The sequence below is a fragment of the Lichenostomus cassidix genome, chromosome 20, assembly GCF_008360975.1.
Source record: "Lichenostomus cassidix isolate B80296 chromosome 20, HeHo_3.0, whole genome shotgun sequence".
NCBI lineage: Eukaryota > Metazoa > Chordata > Aves > Passeriformes > Meliphagidae > Lichenostomus > Lichenostomus cassidix.
This window is the reverse complement of record NC_139500.1, coordinates 237,302-262,303: the sequence shown is the minus strand read 5'-3', so window position 1 is coordinate 262,303 and position 25,002 is coordinate 237,302. Positions and strand designations below refer to the sequence as shown.

The following is a 25,002-nucleotide window of genomic DNA, read 5'->3' as shown; positions in this document are numbered from 1 at the left end:
TTACAAATCATCCTTTTAAAATCTGTTTCCTTAGCAACTTTAATTTAAGGAGGGAGGGAAAGTAACACTCTTTTGAGATAGCAAAGGTGTTCAGTGGGATACAGGTTTTTTGGAGTGAAAGCTGTATTTTTAGATATGTATTTTTTTTCCTTTAAAAAGCATGCAGTCATTTCTCTCCACAGAATTCTTTAAGAGTTCTACAGAATATATTTACTTTATTTCTTTGAAGCACATAGACGGCCCAAATGTCACTAGTCTGAGTATTTCTTAATCACCCATTTATTAATCACCCACAGACTCCTTGGGCGGATAACACCGTGTGATCTTCCATTTGCCAAAATAAGAAACAGATAAACTGATTAATATAAGAGATGGCTAAATGACTCATCCAGGGTTTCACAGTAAATTGTGGCAGCACACAGGACAGAGCTTCTAATTAAAAGTTCAGGACAACCATTACAGAATTTTTGAATGTTCACGTTAATTTGTGGCTTACTCCTTTAGACTACAAATAACTCCTGGATAACTTGCTTGATGGAAACAGCTGAAGTGGATGGACTGATTTTAGCAAGTTGGGAATGTCAAAAGGGAAGGAATTTTGAAGTGAAGTTTAGTGTTAGAATTAAATTATTTCAGTACTCCTGATTCTCATTTGGTTTATGGTTACCAAAGAAACCCATCCTGTGCTTTATCTGGTGCTCAAAATCAACATGGGTTGGCCAGAAATGTTATGAATCTAAACCTGTCCTGTCAACCACTGCCTGCCAGATAATTCTTCTGCTCTTTCTTTGGCTGGAAGCATGGGGAATAATGTGCAAATCTGTTGTGTTTTAAGACAACAGAAGCACACCGTTCTCTAAGGAATCTTTTTCTTGATCTTTCAAGACAAACTATCTGTGACCATGAGCCCATCTTTTAAACTTGATCTAATAATACTGCTGCAGCAAAGAACTGAATCTGCATCTCTCTAAGCCAGAGGGTATGGAAAAGTAGTGCTGTGTGGACCTCCTTTTTCAAGTCAAGAAACTTGTCACTGGACTCCAGGCAGAACAGAAAAGGATTTGCCTCATTTAGAAGGAAACCCAGCTACTGAACCTGGAAGTTATAGGAAGTAATTCTAATCTGGGGCGGTTTAATAATTTTTAGTGGTTCCTTGATACCTGACACCTCGTCCAAATGTTGCTATGTGACATTTTAACTGGTAGAGATCATCAAGGGATATGTTTAAGGCTATTGTCCAGGGGGTCTCTGCCCACTCAGCTTTGTCATTGGATCTGTCTCCGACTTCCTGTGTGACCATTGCCAAATAACTAAAGTTAGGTACAAAAACTACGAATTAAAATCAAAATCTTGTGGCTTTTTAGGCTAACGAAGAGCTAGTACTTCACTTAAAGTAGAGACAGGTTTTTGCCACCACTTCAAAGCAGGTCACATTTACTGACACAACTGGGTAAAGGTTGGTTTTGTAAGGCTAATGGCTGAAAACTGACCATGGCTCCTGTGCCCAAGGAGTGGGAAGTCACACTTCTGCATCTCATGAGTGTCACAGCCAGTCTATTATAGTCCCCCAGTTTTTAGTTATGTACCCCCACCCTTTGTTTTTTTGTAGTCTCCTTTTTCAATAGTCCCTTTAAAAAATTGTAGCAGAAAAGTACTAAGATTTATCCACTGCAAACTAAGATTACATATGTGGAGGATACATATCTAAGGATACTGGTGAAATCTCTTTGTTCTCTGTAAATGCAGAAAACTGTAAAGGGGGAGCGAAAAATTACTTCGGGAACCAACACCATTTATAGAGTATTCCATATGAATGTAATCCTAGAAATGTCTGTAAGTAGGGAACAGTTCAACCTCAAAGCCTGAGCTTTCAGAGTCGCCACCAGTGATCCAAAGTGCTCTGTGGTGTTTGTTCCATTTGCAGATGGCTGGCCTGCAAGCAGGAAGAAAAATCTATTCCATCAATGAGGATTTAGTATTCCTACGCCCGTTTTCAGAAGTGGAAACCATCTTATCCCAGTCCTTCTGCTCCCGAAGGCCACTTAGGCTTCTGGTAGCCACCAAATCAAAAGAGTAAGTGACAAGATGGGCAGACAGAGAAGATTATTGAGAAATGTCAGTTACTAAGTAGTATTTCTGCAGTAGTTAAACCTGTGTCCACACTTTGCTCTGCAGAAGCCACTTAACAGGAAAACAGATGACAGAAATGAGAGGTACACAAGTCATGGCTTGTTTCTAGCGATGACCCTTGCGCTGCTAGGAGACGTTGGGATGTGTTCTCTTTGTACTGCAGATAACTTTTAGTTTCCTTGTGCACAAACAAAACTGAATCACAAGGATTGTCATTCTCTCTCAGGTGTGAACTTCTCACACTCTATTATATGTGTATGGGAAAACAATTTCCACCCCATTAAAGCTTGGCTTATTTTTGGATGGCTCTAACAATATCAGCCCTTACAGTTTTTCAGTCTGTTATTGTTTCTTAAAATGAGAGTTGGCCCTGTTACTGTCTTGTGTATTGTTAGATTCTGTAGTCCCAGAAAGTGCCATAGAACTGAACGTCACAATGAACCCCTAGTTGCTGAATTCTAGTCCAAATGTCTTGTCTAATCTATTTTTTACAATTTTTAATGGAGAAAATATCCTCTGCTGGTATAGACACAGCTGCACTGAAGTTTGCCTAGAAATGGAAGTGAAAATAAATGCCTTAGAAAGTTTCTGTCAAGTGTTATTCACTTAAAGATGTAATAAATTAAGAAGTGCCAAATTTTAATTAACAAATAGAATCTCCCATCTGTCTTGAGGATTGAAGATGGAGTATATTTCTTCAGGTCTGTTTATTTATTGTTTATTTGTGAACACTGTGGATGCTTTCATTCATCCAGACCCAGTTGTGAATGCTGGGGAAAGATTCTGTTAAGAACTGCCCAGAACTCTGGCAACCAAACTTAAAATCACGCTTTTTTCTTTTCCTTGATTTATCTGCAGGATTATTAAAATCCCAGATTGTCCTGAAGCACTTTGCTTTCAGATACGGGGAGCAGCACCACCATATGTTCATGCAGTGGGAAGAGGTGAGTAGAAACTGTGGTACAGTTAAGTTGGGAGTACAGCTGAATGGATATACACATGTATATAAAATGTGTGTGTGTATATATATTTCAATGAAGACTGATCCAGGTTGCATTGTCCAACTTGTTCTATACAAGTTCTGACAAATTTAGTGACCATAGTGATGGGAACCCAAGACAGACGAGATTCACACTCATACAACCGCAGAACAATGGGAAATTTCCTGCCTCAATGTGCTTTTTATCTAAGTATATTCTAAGACAGTGCTATCACTTTTATGAATTGTGTTGGGTCTCTGATCCCATCATCACAATACAAGGAATAATTTAATTCTACAGTGGAAGAAACTTGAATACTGCAATCCACAGTACCATGGCCTCTTAAGAAGGCATTATCACTTGAGCTCTTGCAAGCTAGAAATGCACTTAGTGACCCTACCCTTGTTTCTTCTAAGGTAAAGACTACTAAGGTAAAGCTTAGCAGCCACAGGGGAAAAAACTCCATAAAACTGAGATGGTTGAGAGAAAGTTGAGGGGTAATGCTGTCTGTTGCTTCCTCAATATTTTTCCTGTAGTCAACCACAGTTTGGGTCACTGGGTTCTGAAGGTGCTGTGGGATCAGCAGGTTGGTAGACAAGTCATAACACGATCTGGACATCCCAAAATAGGACATAACACTTGGAGAGTACTTCTCCCTTTACAGAGGCATATATTGCTACAAATTACCAATATAAGACAAAGGCAAACTGCTTTCCTTGATCTTTTTAAAAGGAAAAAACACAATTTTACAGAGATATTTACTACTTCTGTACCTGGCATGTTAACTGAGCTACAAGCAAAGTGCAGCTTTAACCTTGATGTTAAGCAGATGCAGAAAAGACAACTTCTTAGACATACACCACTTCCTTCCTTCAGAACAAATGTCTGTCTTCAGCTGAGTGCAGTTAGCTTAGGCAGCACCCACAGATGGCATTCTCAGGGACACACATTTATTACACCCTTTCATAGCAGCACCTATAACCACTTTTTCACAGTCTGGAGTGCAAGCTGGAAGTTCCAGCTAGGAAGATTGTCCTGTTTCAGGAAAAGGCAAATTTTGCCTGGAAAAGACAAATTGCATTTGACATCCTAGTCCTTTTCTGTGGCAAATGGTGTAATATGCAAGTATTCTGTCTTTCAGATACAAGAGACTGAAACAAATAGAACAGTTGTTTATACTTAAGCAAGACCTCAGCTAATAGAACAATAAGGCTCTAAAGAGAACTGCATCCCAAACTATTTCCCACAGAAATTTCTAGCATGAATGCACTTAGATCTAGGAGGTCTCAGTACTTTTTCCCAGCACTACTGAAAACATGAAGGAGGGACACATGATGTTACCTTACACAACAAAGCTCTCTGAATGAGGGCTTAGTAGTGAAGGCATGACAGCACTGACCCAGCTCTTCTTACTCTTTCTAACCAGAAAGCTTTTGCAAACTTTCCAGTATTCACATCCATAGGCAGGTGGCATTTCTGTCTAAATTCTCTCCTGTTATTTTTCAGGTTCTGAGGCTGCAGCTGTAGGCCTTCATCCAGGGCAGTGTATTTTGAAAGTTAATGGGAATAATGCAGCACATGGAAATTACAAGGAAGTTCTGGAGCACTTCAGAGCCTACAGGACCAGGCAACAGGAAGCACTGGTATGAATGCAAAACGTCAAAGGAAGTACATTAATTCCTGCCCTTCTTCTGCCCTCCCCTTTTACTGTGCTTTTATGCTCACTAAATATTCAGAAAAATAACATCTACATGTTTGACTCATTTCCTTCTATGCCAGGGTCCTGCTATCACTGGGGGAACCTGGTTCCAGTTGCCTGTAGTTGCAAAACACCTACAAATAATATGAAAACCATTTTGTGCATACACTGCATAGGGTACTGAAAATTTTTAACTATTACTAACAATAGAAGTTCACTAAGCTGTTCATCTAGATTTTATTTCTCTGAAGTTCAGAGAAAAGCTGGGGGAATGTTGATATTTTAGCATACTTTGAATATATATAACTGATAGCTAGATTCACCTTTGTAGTCCAGACATTTGGAGATAGGGCATTTTGAGGTCCTAGCTGAAGTTAATATCTCTTGAAAGGGGTTGTACCAGTGGGTGTACAGAACACATGAAGATGCTGAAGAGGACAGAGTTCAGCAGGCAGCATCCCCTGCATGTTTGAATGGCAGTCGCCCATGCACCAGCAAAGACAACCCTGCACTAGAAGGATGTGCAGAATTGGATCCCTTTCAAAGCAGCCAACAGGAATCAGGTAAAGATTCTCATGGGGGATGAAAACCTAGGGACAATTTGGGGGCTTTCAGAAGGAAGACTGCAGTAGAAATATAAAGTCTAATTATTATTGTAGAATATATCTTGCCTTAGCAAAGCTTTGTAATAGAATGATGTCTGCCAGAGGAAGTATTTGTATTCTGTAGTTTATTCAGGGGAAGAAAAATTGAAATACACATAGAAATCATGCACCTATGACTCTGTTCTTTATAAGACAGCCCAGTTACGGGAATGAAGGGACTCAGCATTTTTAGAATCTTTTGGTAACCCCTGCAAACCAGGCATTTATGGGCAGTAGCTGGTGGAGAGGGAGGTCTGCAAGTAACTCCACCTAGAATAATCTGTTTCCTGCTATTTTTGATTAAAGATTAAAATGTTAAATTACTTCAATCTGGAGCAAGTTTTTAAGGCATGTTTCCACTGTGTTAGGAAAAGGTGTTGGGTGTATTTCCTCCAACTTTTGAAAGCATAGCTCAAAAACCAGTTCTACTTCCATGTTGAGGGCTTTTTTTGAAAAGTAGATGTTAAGGGAGAATACTGAAGCAAAATTTAATCCAAAGAACTGCACCTGGACAGTCTGAATGCCATTGGCAACTTCTCCAAGAACAGGTGCATGTCTGTGTGGATCCCATCTAAGATATGGTGAAGCTGCTAATCTCATGGTCAAACAGTGTAGTTCCACAGTGGAACAGCTGGAGCAGTGCCTTGGTAGAAGCGTGCGAGCAATTCCCTGGCAAATCTCAATCTGACTGTAACTTGAATCTGTTCTCTAGTGACAATAGAATTGCTTTGTGTAAAAAATGTTATCTCCTCACCACATCCCTGCCCTGGCATCTCAGTCTTCCAGAAGGTTATTGCAGACAACAGGAGTCAGAGATTAACATACTCCCCTTACAAGCCTCTGCTGGAATCCATGAACAGAACTAGAAGTGGTATCGTGAGCATGGATATGTGCACACATAGATGGAAGAACATCAGAACTGGGGTTGGAGCATGTGGATTATCTAAACCTCTCACTGTTTCCATTAGTGGCCAACAGCAAATGTCTTCCTTAGAGTATTCTCTCAGTCTCTAGCAGTACACAGTTTGAGACACTCCTTGAGCCAAAGGTTGTGTCTCTGCATTCAATAATTCTTCTCAGCAGGCTTCTCTTCCCTGGGCAGGCCTGTATTCACATGTGCTGCCAGACACCTCTAATGATTTACTTTGGTTCCAGCCCAAACACCACAGGCTGTTATTTCTCCACTGGTCATTGGTGAAGAAGCCCCTCTGATCAGCCTGACTGTGGATAACACCCATCTGGAGCACGGGGTGGTGTATGAATATGTTAGCAGTGCAGGAATCAAATCCTTTGTCCTGGAGAAAATTGTGGAACCAAAAGGTTGCTTCAATCTCACTGCAAAGGTACTGAAAACCATACATGGTCAGCTTTACTCCTAAACAGAATGGGAAACCAAAAATATAGCTTATTATTCTGATGTGGGCTTGGCTCTTCAGTTGAGGTTGATATGGGTCTTCCCAGCTCACCTTAGGGTTTTGTTCATTAGAAAGCATTGAGTTACAACAGCTCATTTGGTATGAGCAAATCAGCTGTTTCCAGGACTTCAGCTGTTGAGGCAGATGGAGGGGAGCCCTCAGCTGTGGAATCCTTGCTTTTATCTGCCTGGTAACATACTCTCTGCTGATATTCAAGATTAATCTTTTCAGGCAGGAATTTGTTTTACATTGGAAGAAAATCAAGCAGCTTTTTCCCATCTGATAGGGAGGATGAGTTGCTAGAGGAATTGAGTAGAACTGCTGCTATCGGAAGGCAGCAGAGTGCTGAGTGTCTTGGTAATCTGACAAAAATGAGCTAATAGTGTTTGTCACATCCCCGTAATATTATTGTTATGTCCCATGAAAGCATGCCAGAGCAGGTAACTTGGACAGTGGGTACTCTGATCCACTTCCATGATTCTAAAAAATTTTGAGGAATGTTACAGGACTCTGAGGACTTAACACATTAGTGGTTCTCAGGCAGTAATAAAGGCAGCTTGTTCTGGAGGCAGCTTTATTCAACCATGGGGCTTTGCCACTCAATCAGTGGAAGAAAACTGTATTTTCCCTCACTGTCAAGTCTCATATCGTTGATGTCCTGTCTTTTTATTTAGATTTTAGAGGCATTTGCTGCAGAGGACAGTCACTTCGTAAGGAATTGTGAAAGACTCATATCCCTAAGCAGTGCTGTGGCCACCATGCCCCAGTATGAATTCCGGCAAATCTGTGACACTAAGCTGGAAAGCATTAGCAGGAGGCTCACAAACTACCAAGAGGTACAACACTACTAGTAATTGGTGAAATCTTGTGACAGTACTTCATTGTGTTAAGTGGGTCTTAGTATTCTTTATTAATGAATCCAAACTCAATCCAAGGTGGGTGTCCTGGAGGCCTGAGAACAGTTCTGCAAGTTACTGGAATTGCAAGTTTTGAGTGAAAAATACCTTGTCTATAAATCACTCCTTTCTGTTTGTCAGAGCTGTGAGTTAAAACATACTGCAGGTTCATTTCCACTGTATTAATGAATAAATATGACAGCAGATTGATGCACGTGTTATTTAACATGAACATAAGTACAGTGAATCATGGTGTAAACAAATGAAGTATGTGTGCTTTTCTTGTGCAGTTACCTGAGCTGCTTGAAAAAGATAGTGCTAGGAGGTATTGCTAATTTCTTTCCTTTGGTTATTTAATGAGCTTTTTTGAAATGTTATTCCAGCTGCAGCAGAAATCTGAATTCCTGGATTTCTGGAATAGGAGGCAGGAAGAGAAAAGAATTGTCTGTATTGAATCATATTTTTTTTGAAGTGAAGTAGCACACACCTCTACTTTATTTCTCCCAGTTTGCAGATGAATTGAAAACAAAAGTGAACCCAGCCTTCAAACAAGCTGTTATGGAACCACATTCCCTCAACAGCATGGATTTCTGCCCCACCAACTGTCATATTAATCTCATGGAGGTATCATACCCCAAAAGCACTACCTCAGCAGGGAGATCGTTCAGTATTCGCATTGGACGGAAACCTTCTATTATTGGTCTTGATCCAGAACAAGGTGATAATTAACTGTCAAGTTATACTGATCTTATCTGTATAAAAAGTTGTGGTTTTCCACTGCTCAGCAAGGTCAAATATAAGTTCCAGGGAAACACAATCTTGCCAGTACCCTTTTTCCTCCTTAAAATTTTATATTTAAATGGCAGCCTTCTTGTGTTGTGGAATAGTAATGCCTTTAAGCGGTACTTAAGCACAGATAGGCTTCAGGTCAGATGTTCTTGCTTCCTAAGCAGTATGGGCATCTCATGGTAGTTACATGTCTGGAGTACTACTGCCCTTAGCAGAGGTGACTTGCTGACTAAAAGTGAGCAGAGAGACTGATGACAATGCTGGTGCTTCATTCAGGGGGACAACTGAAGTCAATCACATTGTAGTGCTGCTTTCTACTGTCATTACTAAATAAATTTGTCAGTACTAAATAAATGTACTGGAGTTGAAAGTCTCTACTCTCTCAGGGGATCTATTTTCTACTAAATTGCTGCTATGCAGCATTTCTCCTACAATCTGGTTGTTTGAATTCCACCATTTCTTTATCATGATCTCACCTAACATGATTCTGATTCACTGCCTTGTAAAGGTCACAGTGTGGAAATGTTTGGAAGAGGGAAGTATAGACTAACCAACCTTTTGACTAATGGCGTTAACTATTCAAATTGAGGTCTATAAAGGAGCCCTGCTTGCTTGGGCAATAGTATTTTTAGTGTGACCTAAGGTGGTTAGCCAAGTACTGCACCAAAACTGTCAGCATTCTCTTCTGTAAGGACAGAGCCCTATTTCTTTGGGGGGGGGGGTGTAAGTGTAAATGTCTGTAGAGCTGGAATAATAACACAGACCAACTTCTGAGAACCCAAATTCATAAACTTTTCAACAAGTGCTTTTGAAGAGCTTCTATGTTGTCTGTATGTGTGTGGACAGATGTATTTACTTCCATAATTTAGCCAGTTTCTGAACTACAGTAAATTAAAAACACCTAGTTGGCATACCAGGAAAAAACCCAGTTTCTTTGGGGGTTTTTTTTCCAAATGATTTTATCATAGAATGTAATTATATAAAACCTGTGAAATTTTAATTTTTCCTGTTAAAATTTCACCTATCCTAAATGATCATCATTGTGATGGAGTGGGGTAAGTCATGAGAGCCATACTAATTAGATCATTTAATGTTTAGTAGGTACCTTAAATCCAGTCTCATATACTCAACATTGCATCACCACTATGGCTGCACCATCCTGGAGATGTCCAACCCCAGAAGATGGAGATCCTCATGGTAGCTTTGGCCAGCAGAATGGAGGAACAATTCAAGAAGAAAGGGGGCTCAGTTTTCTGCTGAAACAGGAAGATTGGGAAATGCAGGACTCCTACTTGCACCTTTTTAACAAACTTGACATTGCAGTGAAGGAAATGAAGCAGTATGTCATTCAGATAAATAAGTGAGTACAAAATCCTGTATACACTGGAGAAAGAAATTCTTATAATATTGAGGCATTAACCTCAGAAAACACATTGTGGTGTTGGGCCCAGCTGTCAGCCTCTTAACTTGCCTGTTCACACCTGCCCTTGCACAAGTCCTCGCTGGTTGTGTCAAATCTACTTCTATGCAGATCCACCAGTGTATGTATTATTGTCCTTTGTTTCTAAAAGTCTACCTGAATTTGACAGTGTACTATGTATTGCTTACTACATATTCTAAAGTAAGAATCTATTTGATGTCAAGAGCAGTTTTGGAATCCCATTGAGCCTACCCTTGAGATTTTGTCTGTCATAAGGCAGACTAAGCAAAACTTGTGATTGCACGCCAGTTTCTCTATGGAACCTATGGTTTCCTTTTGTCTTTTCATATTTTTCTTTCTCTTTTTATCATCACAGATCTCCTAGTAGCAGTAATGAAAGACTGAGTATTGTGTCTGTGGTTTGTGCCTAACAGGCAAGGTTTTGGTAGCAGGGGTGGCAGGGATGAGCTGTGTGTGAGGAGGCCACATGATGCCCTAAGCTGATGATAGCCACTTCCAGGAATCTCAGGAATGAAATGAACGGCCCATTGTGCACCATAATGGTTTGACCCCAGCTGGCAACTCGGCCCCACACAGCTGCTCACTCAGTCCCTGCCAAAGGGATTGGGAATGGTGTCAGAAGAGTAAAAGTGAGAAAACTTGCAGGTTGAAATAAAGAAGTTTAACAGGTGAAGCAAAAGCTGCACACATGCAAAACAAAATAAAACCAGGGATTCATTCACTGCTTCTCGTGGGCAGGCAGTTTTTCAGCCACCTTCAGGAGAGCAGGGCCCCCATCCTCCGGAATGGTGACTTGGGAAGACAAGCATCATTACTCCAAATATCCCCCCTTTCCTCCTTCTCCCCCCACTTTATATTCTGAGCATGGTGTCACATGATCTGGAATATCCCTTGGGTCACTTGGGGTCACCTGTCCTGGTTGTGTCTCCTCCCAAACTCCCACACACTCCAGCCTCCTCCCCAGCCCCCTCTGAAGCATAGCCGTACAATAGGCAGTAAAGGCCTTGGTTCTGTGTAATCTCAGCAACAACAAAACCATCTCTGTGTTATCAACCCTGTGTTCAGTACAAATCCACACCAGCCAATGGGAAAAAAAAATTATCCTGTCCAAAACCAGCACATGACCAAAACTTCACCTGACTGGAAAGCACATGGAGCCTTGGCTCCAACATGTATATATGGAAGGATGGTAGCTGTTGGGTAGAGGCAATGAGCTGAGGAGGAGAAATCCAGTGTCTTGGAAGAAAGTGAGGACTTTCAGGCCACCATGGCTACAGTGATTAAGCTACACCTTACAGAAGTAGGGTACCTGTGGAAGTAGGTTCCCAGGACCTTTTGAGAACTGGGATTCATGGGAATCTCCTGAGCTTTAACAAGACCAAGTGTAAGGTACTGCACCTGGTTGGGGGGTACAGGCTGGGGGATAAAGGGGCTGAAAGCAGCTGGGCCAAGAAGGACTTGGGAGTGCTGGTGGATGAGAGGCTGGACATGACCCAGCAGTGTGTACTGGCAGCATCATTCAGTCCTTGGCCAACATTGTCCCGAGCTAATCCCCACAGTGTGGGCAGCAGGTGAAGCCAAGGGGGAATGTTGCCCTCTGCCCTGCTCAGGTGAGATCTACCTGCAGAGCTGCCTCCAGGTCTGGGGTGCCCAGCCCAGGAAGGACGTGGAGCTGCTGGAGAGAAGCCAGAGGAGGCCACAGAGATGATCAGAGGGATGGAGCAGCTCTGCTATGATAAAAGGCTGAGAGAATTGGGATTGTTCAGTTGGAGAAGAGGCAGCTTTGGGGTGACCTACTTGTTGCCTTTCAGTACCTGAAGGGAGTCTGCAAGAAAGATGGAGAGAGACTCTTTACAAGAGGCAGGAGTGACAGGAGAAGGGGGAATGGCTTTAAACTGAGTGTGTGTTCAGATCAGATGTTAGGAAGTAGTCTATGTGAAGTGCTTGCAAAGTTGGCTCTGATTTCACATAGCTTAGTCATGATACTTCATATGTGGGACTGAGAGCTGTATGCTGTACTTCTGCAGGCTTCTGTCCACCATAACAGAACCTACAGAAGGTGTTGCCTGTGAGCCACCATCTACTGAGGAGACATCTTCACCTTCCCTTGGAACAGAGGAGAGTGATCCTGACAAAGCTGAGCATGGTGGAATCAAGAAGGTCTGTTTCAAAGTTTCTGAGGAGGACCAGGAAGACTCTGGACATGACACAATGAGTTTCAGAGACTCCTACAGGTTAGTCTGATAAGAAAATACCTTGTTTGCAATAGCCATGCTTCCTTCTCTGGGATCATTTGGAGGTGTAATTCATAAGGGTTTGTATTGCAGAACAGTTGCCAGAAGTATTACTCATCTTGAGAAAAAACAGATTTCTTTGATACTAGATTTAAAATATGACAGCAAGAACCCCAATTAGGGTTCTTTCAGTTCCTCTTACATTTTTCTCTCATCTCAGTTAAAAATGAAATCAGAGACGGTAGAGAATTTTGTAAGCTTTGTTTTGGGCTTTTATCATTAAAACCACTGTCACTTCATTGGAAAGGGACAGCCTGAAATCCATAGTATTTTTGATTACTTTTATGAAGTTTTAGTTAAAGTGAACTTTAAAGAGAGGAGATTCAGACTAGAATTTTCCAGGTATGTATGAGCCAAGACTGGTGTGAAGCTGACTGTTGTGAAGCTGACTGTTGTGAGTCCTCTGCTTCCTTGAGAGGATCTGCAGAACTTCATTCTCCGATGGCATGGATACCTGAAATTTTCTCTCCTACCTCCAGTATCTGTGCTACTGCAGCCTCCCTATATGCTATATTTGAATGCTGTTATATCCTGCGAACTGGTAGCAAACGTTTAGTGGAGATCCATTCTCATATAATTCAGTTATTTATCCCCTACTCAATGCCCATAGAGCAAATTTAATGAGGTGGCCCAGCAGAGGACCGTGGTGTGACATCTGTTTTCATTATATACAGAAGCAGGATGATCTATTAAGCATTCAGCATTAACTGCAAATAGAAATAGACATCGTGTGGTGGTCCAGCCCCACAGTCCTTGTTTAATGGCTGTTCTGCACGTCATTAGTTACAGTCATTTCATTTTCACAGAATTAGGTTTGGGGAGGCAGTGCTAATAAAGGCAGAATGTCAGTTTGTCAGGGACTGGGTGCAGGGACAAGCTTTGGTTCGATCCCGTCTTTGCTTTTCTCTGCAGTGAGTGTAACAGTAACCGGGACTCCGTGTTGTCCTACACCAGCGTGAGGAGCAACAGCTCTTACCTGGGCAGTGATGAGATGGGATCAGGTGAGTGAGTGTGTGCACAGAACACAGACAGCCTTCTCATGCCTGATCCCTTAGCAGTGCTGAGAAGTCTGCTGATTATAAACACTTGCATATTTCATTTGCACAGTTGGTCTCTTCAAAACTGATCACAAGAATTTTTCTAATAAACCACATTAAATTTGGAACATAGGAGAGGTATTAGGCAGGGATAAGTTTCTTTAGTGATACTGCAAGGCTACTTGCAGTATATGAAAATAATGAGCATTTTGATCTAAGAATTGGAGATAAAGCAGCAATCATTGTTTACTTCACATCAGTGTGAAAGTGTGCCCATGCCTCATCACAGATTGTAAGTTAAAATCTTTTAATTTCTCCTTTATTAGGAGATGAGCTTCCCAGTGATATGAGGATACCTCTAGACAAGCAAGACAAACTTCATGGCTGTCTGGAACACCTTTTTAACCAGGTATGTAACATGTTATTCTTACACAGAATTGCCTTCTCTTTATCAATGTCAATCAAGAAAATGGAAGTATTAAATTGTGTTACGAAATCGTATTTTGAGGAAGGCGTACTATGGAGATTTTGGGGTACAGTGTAAGCAAGTATATTATAGGACAATTTGAGGAATCACTTTAGTCTGCATTATTCAAGTTGCCTCATGTGATTTAAGCAAGGCTGACCTGCCCTACCTAAGGCATCAAGGAAACTTGATGGAGACTCAAGGAAAAAAGCTTTCATAAAAAAAAGAAAGTGAGAACAAATTTCTAATACTTCGTTTGATGTAAATGGTTCAAATTTGCAGATTTCAGGAGGTTCTCACAAGTTTAGCCTACAGCTGTGTTTATAAAGTGTAACACAGAGAGTGTTTTGGTATTCTCTTACCTAATCAGCACGTAGATCATTGTTGTGTAAAATGCTCTTATAAAATGTGAGAGGCTTTTGAGGTCAGTTCATGGCTACAAAGTCTGACTGCTGTGCAACCGTCATTCCAAAATACAAATAGGGTAATGGCTTTGGCAGTTTCCCCCAAGAGTTCTGTTCAGACTTTCCTCTGAAAGTCTTACTGACACCAATTGCTAATATTCCAATTGTAGGTTGATGCAATCAATGCACTTCTAAAAGGACCAGGAATAACTAAAGCCTTTGAGGAAACCAAGCACTTTCCCATGGACCACAGTTTTCAAGGTAAAGAATAGACTGATTGTATTTAATAATGTGATTTCCAAGACTTAAGAACTTAACATGAATGCATATATGTCATGGCCACACAGAGTTCCTTAACTCTGCAGTCTACCCCGTCATGCATTAGGCAGGTACTATGTCTGGCTACTGAAATTTTCTGTCTCTAAGAGGTCATTTTCACGGGAATTCCTCCTGAAACACACAGAAGCCTTTTTTGTTACATGCTGCTCAATTCTTGCCGCTCTTTCACACGTCTCCAAAACCCCGCTTTGATGTGAACATATCTCAAAAGGTACAAAGTAGGGATGGGTCAGATTCAAGGTGAAGGAGTGCTCTGATAAGCTGATGAGGGACTGACCACTCCAAAGCACCAAAACGATCTGCCTTAATTTGCTTAATGACTTACACTGCTTTTCTTCAGATGGGTGACTGCCAGAATAAACTCCTCCTCACATAAATAACTTATTTTGAAAACTGGTTCCCATAGAGAGCAAACAGATGATACCATGTTTTTTGTTCAGGGAGTGTGATGACTCTTTGGTCTTAATGGTTTTGGGTTTCTTCTCTCCCTGAAATACACAGGATTTTATTTTCTAAATATTTGCTGCATTTCCTTTCCCCAAATCTGAAATATTTTCTACTCTTCTGCTGTACCTCAGGTGCTGTAGGAGGTGAGAGCTCCAACCCCTCAGAGGTTCTGGTTTTTAGTTATGGTGGCCAACTCTAGGACCAGAGATCTTTTCCTGCTTTTTTTTGCTTGACTCTAGAAATAACTCCTGTGAAGTTCTGTTACAGGAACTCATCTCTACCAACATATTCACATTTGTGTAGAATGTTTGTCTTTTCATACACTGTTTGAATGACAGGAAGAAATAACAGACATTTCTTTATTTTATTTTGCTTAAACATAATTTCATTTATTAAAAGTAGATTAATTACCCTGAGAGTCTTTTAGTTAACTGATGATTCCACACTTATCACACTGAGGAACAGACAAGCCTTGCTTATACTCACCTGGAATCCTGGACCACAGTGTCTGTTTAATAGCTACCATAGACACCTTTTGGTGATGGGTGGACATTGGAATGCTCTCCTGTTCCTGTCCAGGAGCAATTATTTGGCATAGCTTTTTCAGTGTTTCTCTGTCTGCTTATGCATTTTATCACCAACAGGTGGGTGTCCGGCTTAACTACATAGCTCATAACTACATAAGTCATGAAGAATACATTTTCTAGTCTACAGTTAAAAAGTTAGTTTCCATCATGTGAAAGAAAGCAGGATATTTCAGAACTTCTCATCAGTATTATGGGATGTGATAGTAGCAGCCAAAAAGTTGATCTGATTCTAGATCTACCAGGTATAGCTGCCAGCAGGTCATTAAAGGCAGAGGAAATGAAAGGGGTTCTTTTTCTAGTGAGTGGAGCAGAGCTCCCTGCACTATGCATGTCAACCAGGCCCACAATCCTGAAAGTAATGTACAGAGACTGCTGATAATGGGACTATGGGAATAGTCTTGCCCTATTAGTTCTATTTAAGAACCTTTTTAATTCCCAATTACTGCTATTGGTACTGTGTCTCTGCCTTCATCTGTATTCACATTTTAACTCCTAAGCCACTCTTAGTTATGTAGCATTTCCTAAGTGACTAACACACTCCATGTTTTCTAGAATTTAAACAGAAGGAAGAAACTACAGTTAGGTGTCGGAATAACATTCAAGCCAGCATTCAGGAAGATCCATGGAACCTTCCACTGCGCATCAAGAACCTCATTGACATCATACAGAAACATGTGGAAGGTCTGTAATAAGGAAACATTTGTTATTGGCTTCAGGGAGAAGATACCTTAATCAAGTCTAGCAGTTGATTTGGTAACTTTACCTCAATTTCTAATAAGGCTGTCCCAGGTTCTGGAGTGGACCAGGTAGAGCAGTTTATGGTTTGCAGGGTCCTGGTGCTTTATGGTAAAGTTGCACCTGTGCAGCAATTCCAAAGAACTTCCCCCCCTTATTTTATTTCATCAGCCCATTCAGATTGATGTTAGACTGATCTATCTCCCTGTGCTTTTTAAACCCTTCTAGAAAATTAAAGAGAGAGAGAGATGCTTGGTATGTTTTGAACTGTGACATGAATGCTAATCCGATATTATAACATCTAAACTGTTGCAGCCTGGTTGAACTGAAAAAGATGAAATTGATGTTTACAGATCAGTGCGAAGCATAGGGTAGAAATCACCTCCTTAGGGATTTATCTGCAAGTGCGATTTGTTTCCAGTAATTCATGTTAGATAACAGAGCATGTAGCCAGTAAAACTCCTTGCTTTACACTTTGTTTTTAAGTCACAAGGATGTCTGTGCAAGTGACGGCTACCAGAGTAAATAGTCCTGGCCACGTGGGGGCCAGGGATTGCAGGGGAATGAGGAAATTGCTAACCAGATGCGATCACATCTACCTTAGTGTTATGTTAGCTACAGCATTTCTTTTCTTCACTCTTTTAGATGGGAAGAATCAGCTGCTTTTGGCGTTGTTAAAATGCACAGGTAAGGGATTTTCATTTGTTACAAAACAACAGTATACATACAGAAGTCCCTACAACAGTTTTATATGCTTACATGTGCATACATCAGAGTGTGATGGGTTCCTTAACATTTAGGATGTTTTCCCCAGCATTTTGTGCTAAGATTTCTCCTGTTCTTTATCTAGGCCAACCTTTTCATGGGTCTGACATCTTTTCTTTAGTTTACATTATTTCATTTCACTGTAGCCTGCTTGTGTTACCTAGCTGGTGGTTGTTTCATCAGCACTGGGGTTTTTCCCCCCCCGTCTTAATTTTTCCCTTTGTACAACCCTCCTTCCCAGATGGCCTTTACTGCTTCTTGCTGTGGTGAGAACATGCAGCAAAAATGAGATCTATTGCACAACCTTCTGTGAGCCCATGGACTCTCATCTTTCCAAACAGAGCAGGCATGTGGGGTGTTAGGACTGTCTATACTGAAATTACAGCCAAGAACAAATGAAGACCTTAAATGTGCAAGGAGCACCCAAATACACTGGGGACATCAGAAGCCTGTTACCATGCACCAAACGCTGTGCTTGCAGAGCAAGGGGCAGGTGTTTACAAGGAGCCCGTGCACAGTCTTTTTGTAATTGTAGTACTTATTTGGTGTCTTTTTGTTTGAAAATAAAGTAATACATAACTGGAATAGGCCATTGTTGTTTAACTGTGCCAGACTTGTTTCTCAGATCTTCATACAATGAAGATCAGAGATTTGTATGGCTCTAACTTACCTCTCAGTTCCTGCCAGTGCTGGTCTGTGAGTCTGTCCAAATCAGGCTGTGTACCAGTTTACTGACCATAAAGGCTATTTTCACTGGTAGCAGATATAATGTCTCCGAAAGTGTCTTTCTATGTGTACCCCACCTACCGCAGCATTTCCATAAACATCTACTGGGAAGAAGGATGGTTGCCCTTAAGCTGAACAGAATCAGCTTTGACGTGATCCAGGCATTGGAGTGTGTTAGTCAGGAGTGTGTAAGTCAATCTATTGTGTTCAGTGCTTATAAAAATAATCTAGACCTTCAAAGCCTCTGGGTGATGTCTTCAGCTTCTTTCTCTAGGGAATGGTGCCTTGCCAATGAGACACTGCTGCAGCACTGCAGAGCCTGCTGGAGGAGCCGAGGGTGCCTGGGAAGTAACTTATTTATGGGCCTCTCTGGCCTGCAATCCCCTTAGGCATGACAAGGTTGATTTGACCAGCATGTGGCAGCCTGGCAGGCACACTGGAAGCAATATTAATACAGGTGAAATTATCCCAAGACACAAACCAATTGGTACCGTATGGATGGGCCCAGTTAATGCATTAAGCATATGGGAAGCCCACGAAATACAGGTGGATGGCGGAAGGTTAATCTCTAATGGCCCAGGAGAGAAGTAATGGCAGAGACCTTCTTTCAATAATTCTCTTGCTTTTGTAAACATAAAAAGAAGGGAATCAGTCCTGATATGTAACTAAGGTTTCCAGTAGTTCGTTTCTTTCCAGTCAGAAGGAGCACGCAGATGGCAGATGGAGTAATGAACAATCAAGTGGACTAGAAACTTTTGCAGCATACACATGTGCCAGCTATGCCACCTTTGTCTATCCACCCAGGTCACTCAGCAAGGAGAGGCTATCTGTTAAGTCAGTACAAAGCTATAGCAGAAGCCAAACATCATGTGCACATGCACACACACGAACTGCTTTGTTGGCAGTGAGAAAGAAGATGAGTTATGTTCGTGACTTTATGCTTCACTCCCCTTCTCTTGACAGATACTGAGCTACAGCTGAGACGTGATTCCATCTTCTGTCAGTCTCTTGTGGCTGCTATTTGCACCTTTTCAGAGCAGTTACTGGCTGCTCTCAACCATCGATATAACAACAATGGGGAATACGAAGAGAGCAGCAGAGACGCCAGCAGAAAATGGCTCGAACAGATAGCAGCCACTGGAGTTTTAGTGAACTACCAGTCTCTTCTCTCCCCCACCGTGGTAAGATGAAGAGTTGTGGTATCCTTTGGTCTGCTTACATTTGCCTTTGTGATTCACAGCACAGCCAGAACCCTTCATTCTAGCAGCATATTCAGACTCTCACTACAGCAAACTGGAGATTTCCGCTGCTGACAACCAAGTGCCTGTATTCCTTATCTGGTCATACTCATCTCCTCACAAATACTGGACCCACTGTCACACTACAACACTATAGAAAATGGTCAATCTTCATATTTGGAACCATGTTGCTGCATTTAGAGAGGTTTTAGTGCCCAGCTATTGATAGCATGAGTGTCCCCTGCCATCTCCTGGTGAGGACAGGCATCTCCCAAATGGGCGAGAAAGTTCTGAGTATTGCAGGAGTTCAGACAAACAGATGAACTGCAGTCTCTCTCTCAGGTCTGTGGTGCTGGGGCTTGAGGCACCATGTCTAAGGAGAGGGGCTGTGCTTGCATAATTCATCTGCACCTAATGAACAGATGACCCACAGCTACAGGAGATCTGCTACCATAACTGTAAAAATGCTAAGAAAAGAGAGGCATGAAACAGATAAGTAGCTCTGACATTACAGAGAAGGGAAATTTTTTTTTTACTTTGCAGATATTGCAGACTGAGTGTGTAGATTTAAAAAAAAAAAATCCAAACTATCTGTGCATGTAACTGCTATTTGTTTGCATCAAATAGAATGTATCAATATTTATTTTGCAGTAACTGATCAGCTGTTCTTCACATTTGTAGGTAAAAAGTTTGGAGAAGGAGATACCTTCAAACTCACTCAGTCAGTAAACCTCTCTGCTCTGTGAATCACATCAAATGGCATCTAACAAAGAGTGGTTAAAGTTGTATCACACAGTTAAAGAGCAGTTAGTAATTACCTGGCTGGGATGGAGCTAATGGAAAGCTCTGCACTCTGCCTTAGGTTTCCTGAACCAAAACATGCCCATAACAACAGTAACTTCCTGCCACTCATCTTCTGGCAGATAATAACCTATTTGTGTCTGTTGCCTTGCTCTACAGAAGGAGGAGCGCACCATGCTAGAAGACATCCAGGTCACTCTGGCTGAACTAGACAAAGTTGCCTTTTTTTTCAAGCAGCTGGATGAAAGTCTTGTAGCAAGTGAGTATTCTCTTTCTTTCTTTCCTTCTTTCTTTCTTTTTTTTTTTTTTTTTTGGTATGTTCTGTGGATTAATATCTTCTATGATTATAAATCTAAGAGACTGTGTCACACCTGGAGAGCACTAGGGAGCTTCTCTGAAGCACTGTTGTATTCCCTTAGCTTCCACTGCAAGCACACAGGCCGTAAAGCAGGACTGACATGGTGGAATGGTTGTGCATGTTCTGTGCTGCATAGCTGTGGCCTGTGCCAGTGTGCCTGATCTGTGGGATTATGTACAGAGGGAGGAGGTATGACAGATAATTAGCATCACGTTCCCTGTGGTGAATTCCCAGCTTTTCAGTGTCTAGTGTCTAGCCTGCCAGATTTCTCTTCATGTTTACTGGCTATGAAATGCCATGAAACAACATGGGGTTCCAATTATTAACCATATTTATTGTATTTGCATTAAACATCACACTAGGTCACACTAGCTGTGATCCTTTAAATACAGTATTTCAGAGCCTGCATTCTCTCCATAAAGGCTCTTCCTAAGTCACCTTATGGTGGAGATGTGATATGTCATTAGGTAATCTACCACACTCAGATTGCAGTTGTTTCACGATTCTCCTGCTGTGGTAAAGCAGCAAGTGTTTTATCTTTATTTCTCCAGATACTCATGTCTTCTACCAAATTGAAGGAAGTCGTCAGGCCTTGAAGGTTATCTTTTATCTTGACAGCTACTACTTCTCCAAACTGCCTGCTCGATTTCAGAATGGGGGGACCTTGAAACTGCATACAGTGCTCTTTACAAAAGGTAAAAAGCTATTAAAGTCTATAAAAAGCTTTATTGAGAAAAATAAGCTAACTACTTATTTTGAAAGATTAAAAATAAAGAATGGCCATGAAGCTCTTAAAAGAACACAGCTTAGACCTGCAGACACACTTCGAAAGCAGATATTTCTATTTTAGGAAGCCCTGGGGGAGTGCTAGACTTTAGAATTAGATGTAGTCATGAGAATAAGATATGCTTCTTTGGGGCTTTTTTATGCCTCAGCCATAGAGATACTGGATAGTCTGATCTAGTGTGGAATCAGGAGATGTGCCTAGGGTACAGAGAAATGTTTTAAAAAGCAAACACCATGACAGAATCATCTGGGCTAGAAATCGACTTGATAAGCAAATAGTTGCACCAAAATACAACACAGAAATTTCCTTTAAGGGACCTTTAATGGGGAGTAATTGCTGTCAGAACTGCTTTCTGTGAAGCTCACCTTTATGATACCACTTCTGTACTTCCACGCTGGGAAAGGCATTAAATTTATGGAGTAACAGAATCAGCTTTGACATGATCCAACAGTCATCCACTGAGCAATGAGATGATAGAGAGATAAATAAATGAATTTATAAAAACACTAATAACATATGTTTAGTAAAGTGTTTTCTTCTTCAGCTCTTGAGAGCACAGAGGGGCAATCACAACCAGCTGGCTCATCTCTAGAAGAACTCCCACAGCAAATTAACGGTATTTCACTTGAAAAAGTGCAGCAATACTACCGTAAACTCAGGTATTTCATACTTCTGCTTTGCCTTAAAAGACATTGAAACATTCAGAGCACTCCTTGCTAAGGACCTTAAAATTTAATTAAAAAGAGGTTCTGTTTTTGATGTGATTTTTGTACAAATAGGAGTTTTGGAGAGCCTTATTGTTGGGAAACTTGTTAATTTTCTTCCATTAGATTAGCTTATTCAGAAGGAATGCAAATTTGACCTCAGAATTTTGCGCAGAGCTAAAATTACATTTTTCTTAATGGGGATATGGAATATTTTCGTACAGACTCTGTAAATTACTGCAATCACAACGGTTCAATAAGAAAGCAGATCTTCAAGTGCAAGATTGTTAGCATAGCTTTCTCAGTTGTTTTATACAAGATAGTGTACATACATATACGTGCTTGAAAAAGACAAACCCAACTAATGTAGTACTTGTTGGCCTTTTTGCAGGACATTTTACCTGGAGAGATCAAACTTGCCCACTGATTCCAATACTACTGCAGTGAAGATTGACCAGGTATTGTTTCTGCATTTATTTCTGCAATAAATTCTCTCACAGAAGTATTATTTCAACATCTCTAAAATTCCAGTTGTAGGATACCTGTATGGCAGATCTGTACAAACCCAAACAGCATTTTAAATGTTCCCTAACTTAAAGGAGGATCTGAATTTCTCCGAAGCTTGGCTACAATTCTTTTGTTGAGAAGAAAATGTGCAGAACCTGTGTAGACACAAACCACCTTCACTGCAGCACTAAGGAAACTCTGTGTGACCCTGTCTGCCCTTGCCAAACACAGTGTCTGCCAGACAGAATGCGCTCATTTTCCTCTCCCACAGGTGCATGAAAATGAACAAACAATTTGCAAGTTACACTCTGTTCACAGTTACAGAGAAAACAAGAAAATGGTACTGCCCAGCATCTCACAAATAGGCAGTCTGTCTAACTGGGCAGGTGATGTGTGGATATATGCATGTAAAGCATTAAAATGCTATTGCAGGGAATACAAAGCCAGAGACCAACTTTTCAAATGCAATATACATTGTAAATAATCTATGTGATTTGTGATAAAAAATTGTCCCAAGCCTAAGTAATTTTATTTTGCTACTTCCAAATTTCATATATATTCTAAATAGTTGTTACTCTGGCAGTTACTCTCATGTAGAATATTGTGCTTAGACATAGCATAAAGAGAAAGTGTTAATATGCTACTGAGTAGTTTTGTATTGTTTTGTTTAGCTTATTCGCCCTATCAATGCAATGGATGAGCTTTGCAGGCTGATGAAGTCTTGCATTAGTACAAAAGCAACACAATCAGGATGTTCCAGCAGTGCTACATCAGGAGCTGGCCTGCTGCCCATATCCTCTGAGCTCTGTTACCGGCTGGGAGCCTGTCAGATCACCATGTGCGCCACTGGGATGCAGAGGTGAGGGTTAAACCTGTGTGCTACTGCTGTGACAAGAACTACTGTCCTTTCTAGAAATGTGATCCTATTCAAAGCAAAATAAGGTAAATTTTAAGGGAATGTAATAAGGACCTAAATCTGCTGACATCTTTACTTCAGGGTAGGTTCTAACCTTTAATACTTTTGTTATTAAGTAGTATTGATACAAAAGTTTGTTTCAGCGCATCAACCAATGCAACTGATCAAGTGATCTCATGGCATAGAACTTGTAGTCAGCATTGTCTTTGGTCGCATACTGAAAATGTAGGAAGTTGCTCAAAAATAGCTTTAGAGTCTTGGTGTGTACACACATTGATTTCGGAACACACCAACGTTCTGCCAGTGTCTGAAAGGTAAAGATTAATTTGTGAATCCCTTTAAAATTATCAATGCACAAGACTCAAAGCCTTGTAGTAATGATGCTGGAGACTCAAACAATTGCAGTATGCAAGTGCAACAAGACTGGAAATGCATGACTGAGGTAATTTAATAGTTTTGCATGTAAGAAAATCTAAAAAAACTAAATGAATGTAAATAGCTAACAGAAGTAATACTTAACAGGTAAGTGTCCTGCACATACCTATTTATAGCTTTTAAAATATGGTCTGTGATTTCCTAACTCTTGCTCCCTTGTTCAGGAGTACACTGAGTGTGTCCCTGGAGCAAGCAGCCATACTGGCTCGCAGCCATGGACTCCTGCCCAAGTGTATCATGCAAGCTACAGATATCATGCGAAAGCAGGTGAGTGTTTGGCTGTGTCTGCTGCATGCTCCCATCTGCATTCCAGTAACCTCATGGTACAAACACCAGTTTATTTTGGTGTGGCACTGTATTTTGTGCCCTACAAACCTACGTATCCAAACTTCTGCTAATGTCTGAACAACTACACCTGCGTGTGACAGGAACAAGTTAACTTTTGCGTGTACAGCCCCTACAGCAACTAAAATCTATGCCTCAGTGTATATTAAGCATATGCCTTGACAGTTAGAAAAGAGAGACTGTGCAGCATATTTAAGACAATTTCTATACAGAAAAAACCCAAGTCTCAATCACAGTGTGAAATTACATAGTGCTAGACAGCAGTGCTTGTGAAGTGCTATTGGACTAATTTATCTTTCAAGTAAACACATATGATTAATGTATCCACCCAATGGCTTCCAAATCTTCTAAAGAAGTTAATGGATTCTCAAATAGCAACCATACTCCCATTATATTATTTTTCCCTAAGGATCATTTGCTTTATCAATACTGTCATTACCATAAATTCTCTGTTTCCATAGGGACCACGGGTTGAAATCTCTGCCAAGAATCTGAAAGTGATGGACCAAATGCCACAGGGTGCACCTCGGTAGGTTGTTATGTATTATGCCTTTTCTCTGAGTGCTGGTTTTATGTTTCTGTAACAATATAGCAGGAGGTCCTGCTATAATCAAAGATGATCTTAGTAGCAATATTGGAAAAAAAGGAAGAGAAATCCTGTTCTTTTTTCTCCCTATACTAAACTAAGTGTACTGTAGATTAATCATCTTTGCTGCTTATGATCTACAGATCACCAGCTTCAAAGGTTTCCGCATTTTCTGAATCAAACATAGCAGATCTTTTTTGGACTGTTTTATGAGTTGGCAAAGCTAGTGATGGACAGTCATCTCTGGAATGCTTAGAAAGAAAAATTCCTGAACAGCAAATTTGACTGCAGATATTGAAAGATAATACATATCTTTATCTTATCTTAGTATGCTTACAAGAGTCTGATGGTTTAGTTCTGGCAGAGCAGGTTTAAGAGCAAGCACTTCCAGTCAGAGTAACTACACAGTAATGCAGCCCTAAAGAACCTCAGTTGCCCAGGGTTTCATATAGGTTTGTCTAGAAGGCAGCTTTGAAAAGCACAGTACATGTGTGAATCCTACTGCCCCTAATGGGCAGTTCATCCCCATGA

The 25,002-nt window shown here is 40.8% G+C and overlaps 1 protein-coding gene and 1 long non-coding RNA gene across 4 annotated transcripts in view; one reads left to right on the top strand and one right to left on the bottom strand.

Moving 5' to 3' along the window:
- The window catches only part of LOC146428483 (uncharacterized), an 87,189-nt gene that overhangs the window by 23,191 nt on the left and 38,996 nt on the right, over positions 1-25,002 (bottom strand). The window lies entirely within an intron of this gene.
- The window catches only part of PREX1 (phosphatidylinositol-3,4,5-trisphosphate dependent Rac exchange factor 1), a 118,319-nt gene that overhangs the window by 90,273 nt on the left and 3,044 nt on the right, over positions 1-25,002 (top strand). For 2 of the 3 annotated variants that reach the window (XM_085079380.1, XM_085079378.1), the window contains exons 18-39: positions 1,925-2,073; positions 2,989-3,074; positions 4,617-4,753; positions 5,201-5,372; positions 6,609-6,796; positions 7,543-7,704; positions 8,272-8,482; positions 9,652-9,913; positions 12,022-12,228; positions 13,201-13,289; positions 13,652-13,734; positions 14,366-14,456; positions 16,121-16,249; positions 16,949-16,990; positions 18,758-18,975; positions 19,993-20,092; positions 20,743-20,886; positions 21,523-21,637; positions 22,074-22,140; positions 22,861-23,048; positions 23,705-23,807; positions 24,347-24,414. In XM_085079380.1, the coding sequence (XP_084935506.1) occupies positions 1,925-2,073; positions 2,989-3,074; positions 4,617-4,753; positions 5,201-5,372; positions 6,609-6,796; positions 7,543-7,704; positions 8,272-8,482; positions 9,652-9,913; positions 12,022-12,228; positions 13,201-13,289; positions 13,652-13,734; positions 14,366-14,456; positions 16,121-16,249; positions 16,949-16,990; positions 18,758-18,975; positions 19,993-20,092; positions 20,743-20,886; positions 21,523-21,637; positions 22,074-22,140; positions 22,861-23,048; positions 23,705-23,807; positions 24,347-24,414 (3,011 nt within the window). The remainder of the gene's footprint in view (positions 1-1,924; positions 2,074-2,988; positions 3,075-4,616; positions 4,754-5,200; positions 5,373-6,608; positions 6,797-7,542; positions 7,705-8,271; positions 8,483-9,651; positions 9,914-12,021; positions 12,229-13,200; positions 13,290-13,651; positions 13,735-14,365; positions 14,457-16,120; positions 16,250-16,948; positions 16,991-18,757; positions 18,976-19,992; positions 20,093-20,742; positions 20,887-21,522; positions 21,638-22,073; positions 22,141-22,860; positions 23,049-23,704; positions 23,808-24,346; positions 24,415-25,002) is intronic. The other variant, XM_085079379.1, reaches the window with a different exon arrangement.